General features: G+C 39.0%; 1 protein-coding gene across 1 annotated transcript in view; it reads left to right on the forward strand.

Annotated features, from left to right (window-relative positions):
* YTHDC2 (YTH N6-methyladenosine RNA binding protein C2) overlaps nt 1-9,080 on the forward strand; it is a gene marked incomplete at its 5' end in the record, with an annotated part of 32,019 nt that extends 22,939 nt beyond the window's left edge. The window contains 8 exons of the mRNA XM_080362369.1: nt 74-269; nt 1,396-1,505; nt 3,045-3,337; nt 3,759-3,936; nt 4,980-5,183; nt 7,026-7,208; nt 8,296-8,399; nt 8,564-9,080. Of these exons, the coding sequence (XP_080218495.1) occupies nt 74-269; nt 1,396-1,505; nt 3,045-3,337; nt 3,759-3,936; nt 4,980-5,183; nt 7,026-7,208; nt 8,296-8,376 (1,245 nt within the window). The 3' untranslated portion in view covers nt 8,377-8,399; nt 8,564-9,080. The remainder of the gene's footprint in view (nt 1-73; nt 270-1,395; nt 1,506-3,044; nt 3,338-3,758; nt 3,937-4,979; nt 5,184-7,025; nt 7,209-8,295; nt 8,400-8,563) is intronic.
* Nucleotides 9,081-13,192: the final 4,112 nt, after the last annotated feature.

A 13,192-nucleotide genomic window follows, 5' to 3' on the forward strand; every position in this document is an offset into this window, starting at 1 on the left:
TAAAATAAGAAATATGTTAAAATTAATTACAAATAGAGGCTGAAATAACCTAGTCTTCCTTGCTTTTGCACAGATTCCCCCAGCAAATGGGCAAGCTGCAGCCATTCAAGCTCTCCCTACAGACTGGGTTATATATGATGAAATGACGAGAGCTCACAGGATAGCAAATATCAGATGCTGTTCTGTTGTAACGCCTGTCACTGTGTCTCTGTTCTGTGGACCGGCTAGATTGCCAAGTAATGCTTTGCAGGAACCTGCATCCTTTCGAGGTACAGTGGGGTTTGGATTTGGATTGTTTCCATTGGTATGTACTAGTTGGTACGGAAGGCTTATTTTTCAAGAATATTTAATATGTTTATTGGCTAATTGTTAAAATGACAGAGCGCTAATTCTTGCAGCTGTTCAAGAATAGTAGGCCCTGTAATAAATGTAAAGTTTTGTGAATCCGTATGGATTTGTATCTGTAAACTACACTTCCATAGTTCTGAAGTCTCAGAAATTACTGTATAGGTTGTAATGAAACAAGACATACAAACAAAATGTGTAATGAGAGTACTAATGCTGAAAAGTGTAGTATGTATGTTTTTTCCTAGATATTAGGTTATTTTGATAGTTTGAACCAGATTATTCAAGATGAAGCATAGTTCAGAAACTATCAATAAGGCAAATACTCTTATTCCTTCCAGCTGAAACATGCATTTTAAAGCTTATTTTTTACTGATAAATTTTAATGACAATTAGCTCTACTATGAGCTAGAATTAATAGGGAGTACACAGGATTTTCCTCTTTTTAAAATTTAAATAGAATGCTGTAGGAATAGAAGAAAAATAATCTATCCTCCTGTCAGTTCTCTAGAAATATTGGTTTGAATCTGAGAGTCCAAGTTATTTTTGAAGCTTTCCTCTCTTGCTCTTAAACTGTTACTCTTCGTATAGTCTTTATGCAGACTGAATTGCACTTTAAAAAAAATAGAATCCTACTCAATAGCCATATGTATATATAACACCTTTTTCTTAATGGGTCTTTAAATCTGCTGTTTTACTAGGAAATAAAGCATAGAGCATTGTGTTGTTTTGCAGATAGCCTCAGGCAAAAGTTTGATGGTGGCTTGTTCATATTGATGAAGGTACAGGAGTCAGTCAGATCACCTCAGTACAGGTGCTTACACAGTAGGGCCCTCAGCAGGTCTGGATGTCTGAGTTTGCTAACTGAAGCAAAGACTTTTCGCTGAGGGCTATTTGCCAAAAATGTAAAGCAATTTGACAAATTTTTACATTTTAAAATAAAATGTAGAACGAAAATGGGTTTATTTCTGGTAATACAGTAGTGTTTATTTTTTGTATGTTAATATAAACAATACAGAAATGTTAATCCACCTTTTATATTTAATTCAGAAGATGCGGTATCTGGTGATAACAGTGATAGCGAGGTGGAGGACAAAGCTACCGCGAATTTGGCAGTACTGAAGCTAGATGAGTGGCTCCATCTCAGGCTGGAACCTGAAGTAAGTATCAGTTCAATGCTTGATTATTGTAGAAAGATATTTATGTCATGTCTTCCTAAAAAGATTTCTGAAAATTTGGGTAACTAAGACTTTTCTGTGAGAATGGCTGTCACAGTCTGTTTGAGTCTCTCAAATTTACAGGGCAATGCAAGCTGTGATTTAACCTTTATTTCATGAACTCATTAAGAGACACAACAAACAGGGACTCAATCCCCTTTTGCCCAGTCTAGTCTATCACATGACTTCACTTATTCACTATTCAGGTCATAAGGTTTCATAACTTATAACCTGTGACTCTTGTGCACCTATGAACAAAAAGAAAAAAGCATCAGTTACCATGCAGACAGAGTGCTTATGCTTCCTCCTCCATCACAGTGTTGGCATCCCCTCTCTCACACCGGGAAGCACAAACCCTCAGCAGTGCTGCTGCTGTTGGATCTGCTTCAGAAGCTTTTTTGGTAAGCTGATGTTTTGTACTTCCCAGCTTGGAGGTTTGGTCTGTACCATTTTCCTATGTTAGCAGATTCTGACAAAACTGCCAGACAAAAGAAAATGACTGCAGGAAACAGCAAACCGCAAGTGACAGTGGGTGCATAATGGCCCTTTAGCTCTTTCTGGCCACTGTCCTTCCACATGGTGCTCTCACTTTCTGCTGGTGCTGCTTCCAGCACACAGAGGCCTTAGCATGAGCTGTGTTAGCCAAAATCTGAGCAGGAGTTGAGTCAACAGTGACAATGACATCTTGTGTATTTCCTTCTCTACGATGATGACTAAAGTTGGATCAAAAGGGAGCACTTGGAAGCTGGGAGTTGCTGAAAGCAAGTTATTGTCAGATATAAGAAAAAGGAAAAAACACCTTTTGAAGATAGAAATTTTCAGGTTGTTCAGAAGTGCTGATTGTGGTAGGAGGCAGAGTAGTTTATGGACTATGAAACACTGGTACTTAATAGATCTAATAACAATACTGTCTCTGGAAGAGATGCTCCAAAGTGTGATTTTTTTGTGTGTGTGTTTGGTTTTTTTTTGTTTGGTTTTTTTTTTTTTTTTTAAGGAAGCATTACTATTAGCATGGGAATAAAACTATAGTCCTCTAATTTCAATTTCATCTAATTTGAGCAGAAGGCTGCATAAGAAAAATATGTCAGTTTGAGCTCTTTTCTGTCAGGTAGGAAGCAAGAGTGCATGAATAGAGACTGAATTGAGAGGAAGGGCATAAAGCATGAACAGATTCTTTTTTTAACTGATAAAATTTTAAAGTGAAAAAAATCCAGTGGATTTACAGTATGATTTTAATTTTGGTGCAGAGCTAAATGAAGTAGAATGTTCTAAAAATGATCTTGCACCCGAGGAAAGAAAAGATAACAGCTTAGTGTACATGTGGGGTTTTCTCCCTCTCCCCCAGTACTTTAGTCTTACCTTTCAGCTTGGACCCTGTTCATTTTAGAATGCCAGATGCTGCCTGATAGGAAAGATGTATAGTACTCTTACCTGCCTGATCTAATCTTTATTAGCCATTAACAGAATTGAAATTCATTACAGGCTGCTGGTTTGCTGTTGCAACTCAGACAAAAGTGGCATAGCTTATTTCTGCGTCATATGCGAGCTCCTTCTAAACCGTGGTCTCAAGCTGATGAAACAACTATAAGAGCAATTACAGCTGTTTTAAGTACTGAAGAACAGTCTGCAGGTTTGCAGCAGCCTTCAGGAATTGGTCAGAGACCAAGACCTATGACTTCTGAAGAACTTCCTTTAGCATCTACCTGGGGGTCAGCCAACAATAGAAAAAGCTCAGCAGAAACTGAATTCTCTGATGACTCCTCGCATGCTGAAAAGTAAGCTTTTGAGATCTTCTAGAGACTGTAAGTTGTAATTTATTTAGCTGTAGAAGCATGGCTTGAATTTCTGCTAGTAATAAAAAAGAAGAAATTGTAGAAACCCAGTTGAAAGAACCAATATTGTCCTATGCTGCGTTGAAGTTGTGGTGTCATTGAGTATTTGAGTATTTCATATGTGTGCCTGCTGTTTGTGGGAGCAGTCAGGAATATGAATTGTCATCTCTGGGAAGAAGTAGCAGAAGAAGTTTAAACCTATCATTCAAAACCAATGCATGATCAGTATTTTTTTAGTTAGTGTTTAATGTATTATGGAATAACTGTAATATATGTAGTCAGGCAATAGGCTGATATGTAGATAAGTTGTCCTGTGTGCACTTATGAAAATCCTGGTACATCTTGTATCTACCTTTACTTTTAGAGTTGTAATGAAATCGACACCTGCTGCGCTTCACCAGCCAAAGAAGCATAAAGAAAAAAAAAATTTGCACTCCAAACGAACTTCAGATGACAGGTCAGATCAATCATCAGTGAAGTCTACGGACAGCAGTAGCTATCCTAGCCCCTGCGCTAGTCCTTCTTCTCCAATATCTGGAAAGGTAAACTTATCTTAAACAAATTACCCCACTCTTCGAAATGAGTAGAATTTCAGAAGTAAATTTGATGATATCTTTCAAGAATTACCAGGTATTATATTGATAAATTAAGAACATAACTTAAATTTTCATTTTTAAGAGCTGCATAATACTTTTTTTTTTTCTGAAACTTAAAATCTAGACTAAGTATCCTTGTTGTGCTAGTTTAATACATTAAAACTATTTTTCTTTGCAGGCTACTGAGGTAAGGGCATCTGAAGTAAAAAAATCAGGTTTTTTTTTTAACTTGATAGAATAAGTAGTGAAGGTGTATTGGGTTTTTTTCTAAATTAATACACAGTTCATGCACTTCTGTGTTTTTGATTCTCCCTCTTTTTCTGTAATACCATACATTGTTAGTGATTGTGATTAAGTTTTGTGCTGTCTGCGTTGTTATGACTGCTTGCTTTTTTCTGGCAGTTATTTTAACACAGCACACATTTTTAGTGAGGTTATTGGCATAATTCTGCCTCTGTACTTGAATAGTAAACCACAGTAATATGAAACAGATCACTGAGAGGAAAACAACCCATTGTTCCTCTAGGCATGGACTCATTGCAGGATTTAGTAATTCCTCTTAAGCCTTTCAGTTTTTAAATTCCACCAGTGTCAAAGGGAGAAAGCTGATGTTGCCTCAAGGTGGAAATGTGAGTAGTGTGCTTGAGGCTATAGTACAGGGTGATTAATTTTGTGTTTCCTGAAGGTGTGTCAGACTTAAAGAATTGTGATTAATCACCAGACTACTTAGGCCAGTTCTGCTATACTTCTTTGCTTCCTCTCATGAATTAATTATGATTTTGAAAAGTGCTTAAAAATATAAAATAGATGTGCAATACATTTTAAAACCAATTCAGACGGAACCTGCTGCTAGATTCTGTGTTTCTTGTAGAATCTGGGGGAGGAAGGTAAGGAGCACAGTCAAGGGATTTCTGTCTTCATATGTGTAAAACTTTAGAACTAAAGCCTGGCTTATTTTATTGTAGCTTAATTTCATTTAATTTTTCAAGGGTTCCAAATCTCCTTCACCAAGACCAAATACGCCAGTTCGGTACTTCATAATGAAAAGCAGCAACTTGCAAAATATTGATATTTCTCAGCAGAAGGGTATATGGTCTACAACGCCAAGTAATGAACGAAAGCTAAATAGAGCCTTTTGGGAGAGCAACATGGTTTACTTGATATTTTCTGTTCAAGGGTCTGGACACTTTCAGGTGAGTCCGTAGCTAATACTAAATATTAGCTTTGGTTGATTGTTTAGGAGGGTGCAGCAAATGACTGTGTAGGATGGAGGTTTTTGCTTGTGACTTCTGACATTCTAATCAGTAGAGTAACAAGCAAATGTGTCTCTGATTGCTGAGGAAAAGTGTATTTTGTTCTTCTCTGAAATCATTCTTTTAGCTAACTGAGTTTGTCATTCAAAGGCTAAGATTGAATTGCCTCGAGACATCTTGAGTCAGAATGATGTTTTTACCCTACATTGATTATTCAAAACAACAACAAAGCAAACAAACCAATCCAAACAAAGCAGTGGATTGCTACTCTCTTCTCTGCATGCCAAAATAAATATTGTAAGCGAACAAGCAGTTATAATCTAGTCATGGCTTTCTGAAGCTGGGAAACTCACAGATAATTTTATTACAAATTTTAATAAAATCTGTTTTGCCTGAACTGTAGTTTCTAGAAGTCAGGAAGGTGGAAGGTCATGGCCACGATTCTTCCAGAGCTGTGTCTTGACTTCAAGTTTAGCAAGGCATTTGTCACAAATTTGTTGACAAATTGGTAGGCAATTTGAAGTTAAAGACTTGACCTGATAGTGCAAAGTTGTGGGTTAGCTGTGTTGTAGAGAGAGCTAAACTTGGTTGTTCCCAGTAAAGAAAGTTCCACTTACCTCTTTTTATATAAACTAATCATAGAAGTCAGCTAACTTAAAATCTAATTAACTAGCCCAAATAGTCTTGGTGATACCACTGAAGGATTACAGTGACATATACATATAGTGATTTGGCAAAGGCAGATGTAATACTGGAAAGTAATTTTCAGCATGCCATGAAAATGGGCTGTTGTGTTGGTGCTCTTTGAGGAGAAAGCCACGAGGGGAAGGCCATGCTGAAGTCAGGAATGTAGGTGGTTCATGTTGCCTTGTCCTTCCAGTTTTAACAGTGCACCAAGCATTCATAGGAATGTGAGATTTACATTCCTGTTAATATTCTCTTGTACCAAGTGTCTCTTTCTACTTCTATTTTTCCTCTCTTGAAATTTATCAAAATCCATTAAGTGTGTCTTGAGCTGTCTAGGACTGCTTGTCCTACTAGAGTAGTGCATGCTGGTAACTTAAGTAGTGCCCAGCATCTCTTGAACTTTTAAGTCACATCTGGCATAAATTTGGCTGGATAGTTGATAAATTGGATGTGTGATGTCTGGTTTGGTTTTGTTTGGTGTGTGAGCAAGTAGGAGTGTCTTTACATTAGTCAGAAGTAATCTTGGATTTGGGGTTTCTTTCATTTTCTTTCTGAATACTTGTTGTCTTGGAACTTCTTCCTGCTTCATTGAAGAAGGAAACAAAAGCAACTTAGACTTCTTTCTTTGAAGAACAGCTACAGTCTCTTGATTTTGTGTGAAAGTTTGTTAACATGGGGCGAACATGGGAAGGAAGGAATGGATTTCTGCAAAAAATATCTACAACTAACAAGGAATAGCTAATGGATTATTATGTAGTGGAACATTGATCTTGATTGTTTATGCTTCAGATGTTTTTACACCACCTTTTGAACCTCTGTTACAAAGCTTAAAAACCTCTTTTGTCCCTTTGTGAGGGATTGAGAGACGTTCTTTGTGTTTAAACTCTAGAAGATGTACTTGAAGTGGAAAAACAAATGATACTACTTTTAACTTTCTAGATGTAAACATTTTTAAAGATCCAGCTTCATGGGGGAGAGTGTGTGAATAATTTTGAAACTAATTTGAAAGTTGCATATGAAGTCTGGTCATTTATTGAATTCCAACCTAAGCAGATGCACTCAGTCTTTCCTTTCATATTTCAATTTTTGCTCCAGGGTTTTGCTAGAATGGCTTCAGAGATAGGGTCCGAGAAAAGTCAGGATTGGGGATGTGCTGTTTTTGGAGGTGTATTCAAGGTGGAATGGATCCGAAAAGAAAGCATTCCTTTTCAATTTGCACACCATTTGCTCAACCCTTGGAATGACAATAAGAAAGTACAAATAAGCAGAGATAGCCAGGTAATGTTATTCTCTCTTCTAAAGTCTTTTTTACTTGGTAGAACCGTGTATTGTTTATTAGCTTGTTTATCCTTGACATCTATCTCAACTGTCCTCATATGTCTGTTAATCTGAATCACAGGTCATTGAGCCACATTTTACATTCTGCTAATGCATTACTGTTGAAGTAACAGAGGCGCTTTGATAAAATCAAAGCAGTTTCTTGCTTAGTATGTGTTTAAAAAGAAGAAGAAGAAGAAGAAAAAAAGATGTAATGCTGGGTGCTTCCAAAAATAAACCTTTTTGGAATTTGTAGTTTTCATTCTGGAGACTTGTTACTTTTGTCATTCATACTTGCTCCCCAAGAGAGTCCATTGCACCCGAATGACTCTTCAAAATTATAGCTTTGAGTTTCCTGTAAAGACTGAAGAGAATCCTGAGATTTGAGGTAGAGTAAAGCTTAGGACAGTTCTTCAATCTGTTATAGCCAAATGCAGCTACAAAAGCTGGAAAAGAAATGCACAAGAGTTCTCTATGGCAGTTTCTGCAATCTCCCTCCCAAAATAGCTCCCTGATATGAGATTTTAGAGCTAAACTTTTTGTGTCATCTTCTTAGTACTTCCCCAAAACCTCTCCAGTTGTAAGAATGAGGAAAGGAACATACTATAAGAATGAGAAAGGAACGTAACGCATGATGTAGCACTTGACTGAGTTAAACTTAGAAGATGCAGAAAACAATGATTTTTAGTTAATAAGTGACGTATGAAAAGTACAAAGTATGGCACATATGTTCTTTTGTATAGTGGTGGTGTGTTCACTCAGAATTCTCTTTTCAGGAACTGACACCTTGTTGTGAATTAATAAACCCCAGACAGCCTGTGGGCCAGGGTTGCTTATGAAAGATTTTTATCTCCTCTTGAGCCCTAGTGAAAAAATCTTCATGTGCGGGGAGTTCTAATGTATGTCTCAATAGCAAAAGGAATGAGCTCCTTCAGAAACACTGAAAGTAGTCACCAGTAACTTCATCTAACAATTCTGTTATAAATTGTTTCTGTATGTTCAATAGTAGCAGTGCAAATAATTTCTCTAATTTCCTGCTCACTTTCAGGAGCTGGAACCACAAGTTGGAGAGCAGTTGCTACAGCTTTGGGATCGTATTCCTTTGGCAGGAAAAAACTCGACTGATTGAGCATGTCAAGTAATGTGATGGAGGTAGTTATTTCATGTATGCATTACTTGCTGTTTTTATTATGGAGGAAGAGCTATCTATATGCAATGTGTCATTACAGTACTGTCTTTCCTATATAACTTGTGGAAGAAGAGGTAGACTTGTTACTAAATATTCTCTTCCTGTTGATTTATTTTTTTTCTTTTAGCTGTGGTTCTTGAAACATCAGCTATAACCACTAGAACCAGCATTGTGCCTACAGTTTAAAGATGAGGAAGACGGTGGTGCAACAAGCTCCTGAAGTTGTTAATGATGCTGTGCAGCTAGCAGTGGAAAAATAAGAGGGAATAATGTTGATTTAAGTATTTCCTGTTCTAAGCAAATGTCATAACATTGTTCACCAGCCCGTGTTTGACTGAATTAGTTTTTTACAATAGTATGTAGTTGATAATGTTGAACTTAGCCATGTTTTTAAATGAGTTTGAAACAATGGACCACATACAAGTTGTTTGTTGGTTTGAAAGAGCACAGCAGTTTAAATACACTGTTTACGTTGAAATGAAAAAAATAAACTCAACAGTGGAGTAAAACAAACTATTAAGCTTCATCCTTTAACTGACAGCACTGGGGAGCTCTGGGGATCATCCTGCATAAGTGCTCCAAAGACTGGATGCTCTTGTGTTGCTTGTATTCACATTATTACATAAGCATTACAATTTTTGAAGATTTTGATACACGATACATCTATACTAAGGAATAATTGATGTTATAATTGTTTAGTTTTTTACTTCTATTAATTATTAGTTAAATATAAACTAAGCACTCTGCTTCTGAACTATTTATTACTTATTCTTCTGTCTGCCTCTTGTCGTGCAGAAGGATCTAAAACTTGAAAAATATCCCCTAGTTTTGCAGGTGATCAGAAAGCATTTATCTCATGTCAGTTGGTTAATGATGATACGTCTTTTGTAAGTTAATCACAGTATAAATTAATTTAGCAGCTTCTCTTCAGTACTACTGTGTTGGGTTTTTTTTGTCTTCTCCTTAGTCATTGACTTACTGTACTATAAAGCTTATATAAATTCAGTCTGCTCACTGGCAGCACTGTGTTTGTGGACATTCTTAGATTAAACTGAGAGCTTTTTCTGAGCCCCTACTTAGTTCTTTGTGTGTCAGCTGAGAGTATTCACATGTTTCAGAATACCCTCTGTGTTCACTCTTGCATTCTCTGTAGTGACTTCCATACCTAGACAGTCGGGTTTGGCTTTGCAAGACTAACTGGGTCCTTGCATGGCTGGTATTGCCTGCTATGGCGTGTCTGGAGACAGTGCATACAATGGAGCTGTGAGGCCTGGATTGCCTCACGCAAGATTTTCAGACCCATATTCACACAGGAATGTGGGGCCGTCTGCCTGGTACAGGATTCCTGGGCCTTGCGGACACCAGGGACAAGCTGGCACAGAGAGGTCGCAGAGGTGGTTTGTGATGTTTGTTAACAAGCTTCTGCGGCTCTGTGGTAAAAAGGACAGTCCAGCCAGGGCACGTGCATTCCCCAAGGTCGTTGCCTGGGCCAGGTCACTTTTCACGCCCTGCTGCCTGCCTGACAGCCATTGTCAGATGCTTGGTCTAGCACAGTCTTGATAAATTACTTGCCTTGCTGTTGTTATGATGCAGATAATTATGCTATTGATCTGTAATTTTTCCTGCGCTGTTTAAATTTAGAGATAAATGCGTTTTCCCTGAAGCTGTTGATCTGGTGTCTGTTACCATATCTCAAACCTCTAACTTGGCACGGCTGCCTCTGCTGACAAAAGTGGGATATGGTACCGTACTCTGCATCGTGACCAGCCCTGACAATGTAGTGGGTGCCTTAGCTCATTGTTTTGAGACCTTGCCCTGCCGGCAGACCTCAGATTCTACTTGGATTAGAGAAGATCAGAAACACAGAAACATGAAGGGAGAGTTACCCTGCTTAAATCTCTTAGCTCATTGCCTCAGAGCTACTGAGCAAACTTTGAATGCAGCCAAAGGCCAGGTTAACTACCTGTGGAAAGACCTATCCCACACCCAGCAGGACACTGGGGCTGCAATAGAGGAGAAGTCTCCAGCCCCTGCCATGTTAAAAGCGAGAAACTAGAGCAATGCGTGGTCTCTCACTTTGCATTATCTGTCTGGGAAGAACTTGACCATCATCTGGAAGCTGCGCAAAAGAGAATTTCCTTATGTAGAGACCCAAAAGACAGAGGTGATACTTGATCTGATTCAGATTCAGTGCTGTTGTCAAATCCCTCCCTTCCTGAAGCCTTACTAATCCAACCAGTTGTTAAAATAGAGTATGATGCTACTAGAGATTTGACAGGTGCCTCTACATGCTCCTTCATGAGCACAGACATAGCCAGACTAAGCAAGCGCTGTCACACGTCTGTTACTGTGGATAATTTAACCTGGATTGAAAATACATTACTGTCAGAGACAGAAAGGGTAATGTCTCAAACATTGTGGCAAAACCAGTTCTGTAACATCCAGCCACAGGAGATGGGACCATTGGTGATAGGGTGAATTGCAATTTATGACAAGCTAAGGAGCCACAGACAAAGGCTGGCTGGCTGATACAGGAGGTGAAGGGCACATAGCTCCATCTCCTGATAGGACCAGTGTGGCACTAAGGGAAAAGACCCCAGAGTGCTGAGATCCTTCAAGATGGCCCGAGACCCTTCAGGACTTTTATATTTTTTGCAATCACCCCCCCAGTGACACCTGCACAGAGGACCAAACAGTATGCAAGCAGGCGATCTAGAGGACTATAAGAAGCCTGACTGTCCAAGGAGGGGCCCTACGTAGGGAGCCCGAGTCACCTCTGCCCCCACCTGTACCTCTGGGCAGAACATTACAGGTATGTGACAGGGGTGGGGGTGGTGAGGAAACACCATCTGGGTTTCAGACTGGAAAGTGTGGAGACTCACTTTGGGTTCTGGGGTGTGACCAGCTTCCAGCTTGAACCGTAGATGCCCTATTCTAGGTAGCACTAGTGTGTATTCAGTGCAGTACCTCAACTTGAATGAGGACCCCTGGCTATTGCCTGGGCCAGTCCCACAGATTTGGAGTTAAGCATCGCGAGGCTTGTCACCAGTCATGCTTTAGAAGCACCTGCTGTGGCAGAGACCTATGTGGGCATTGTACAATGTGGCCCACTGGTGTCCACTAATCTAAAAGCATCCTGGTCCACTCAAAGCCTATTTGAAGTCAGTGGGCACGGGCCTTGCCAGCACAGCACCTGGCCCCACATGGGGCTGGCTCTCACAAAAAGTAGTTTCTGCTGTGCCTATGCAAACCCCCACGTGTTGTGTGAATAGGATTGTGCAGAGCTAATTACATATTGAGGTGCTTTTAAGTACACTTGAAACTACTTTCTTCTTCTTCCATGGTTTGTCAATGTTTTCATGGCGATCAGATTCCATACAGTTGGTTTCATTTTAGCAAGTACTTTAAAACTGAGCTCACATGATTTTGCTTGTTTCACATGTCTTTGTTTTAGCGATTTTAATGCCGACAAAACTAGGATAAGTCTATGCTGACGGCATGGACAGTTAGTAATGTGATCTTTTTAGTTCTAATAAGTTGAGAAGTTGTTGTTCAGCTGCACTCTGACTTCCTTTCCTGTTTCTGTATTTTCCCATCAAGTTGCACGTAATTTCCTGGATATGCATTCAGAATTGCTGTTAGCATATGAACTCAGGAAATACCTATCAGGGATGAGTAGTGTCTGGAGAACAGATCTTGGGGACTTTCTTGAAGCTACTGGAGTATTCAAAGTTCACCTGAAAGAAGATAATTACACTGGTTCTTAAACGATGATTTTTAAAGAAATAAGCAGCTTACCTCTGAGCCCTCTGTACTCTCAGTGTCATAGTGCATCAGCATGCTTAGTGACTTCTGAGATGACCTTTACAAGACACAGTCAGCCAGTAGTTACTGCTGCTCATCCTTTGGACTTTTGTCATTTGGCAACAATTTAAGAGATGGCGTGAAAACCGAAGGTAAAAGCTTTTTCCATAAACAGTGATACTGCAACTTCTCTATGCCACAGTCTGCAAGGAGTATTGCATAGTATATTTTATATCTATAGCAGATTTAAGTGTTTTCATAATTGAACTAAATTACTAGAAGAGGTTATTTTGGGTGAAGGAACACTGAACAATGTGATGCATAGTAATCTTGTTCTGCAGTTCAGTCATTTGCGGAAATATTTCCAAATAAAAATGCATGTGCTGTCAACCCTTTTTCAGTGTGCTGTCATTCCCTTTTTCACCTGAAATGTGCAACTGTTTCTTGGTAATATCATAGTAGTACACATTTATTAATTGTAACTTTCAACAAATCAGCATAAATTATTTTTGAGTCTGGCTCACTGTCTACAATAAAATATTCCATTCTTGAAACTCAGAGGAAGCTGACCTTGTTTTCTCAGGTGACCTCCTTTTGTCATCCATACAAATTTTGCTAGGTTTCATCCAGTGGAAATAAGGGTGTCTTTATGGCCAGACATTACTTAATTTAAATCTATGCAGAATGTCTGCACATTTATTTCACTGGGCAGTGATGAATTTTTCTGATAGTTCTTTCTGCAGAATTCTCTGCTCTGGTTTCGTGTTGTGTCTCTAAAACACCACTTTGGATGTTTTGGAAAAATGCTCTTTTGAGCCATCAAGCACATTCTGGTTTCCTGACCCTTTGTTTTCACTTCGTTCTTCCTATCACCCTGGTCTCCAAAGAGGGAGTCACCTTGTTAGCCGTGCGCGTGATGACACCAGCAGCATCATCGGTCTTTGGGAGACCT

The sequence above is a fragment of the Nesoenas mayeri genome (assembly GCF_963082525.1).
Source record: "Nesoenas mayeri genome assembly, chromosome: Z".
NCBI lineage: Eukaryota > Metazoa > Chordata > Aves > Columbiformes > Columbidae > Nesoenas > Nesoenas mayeri.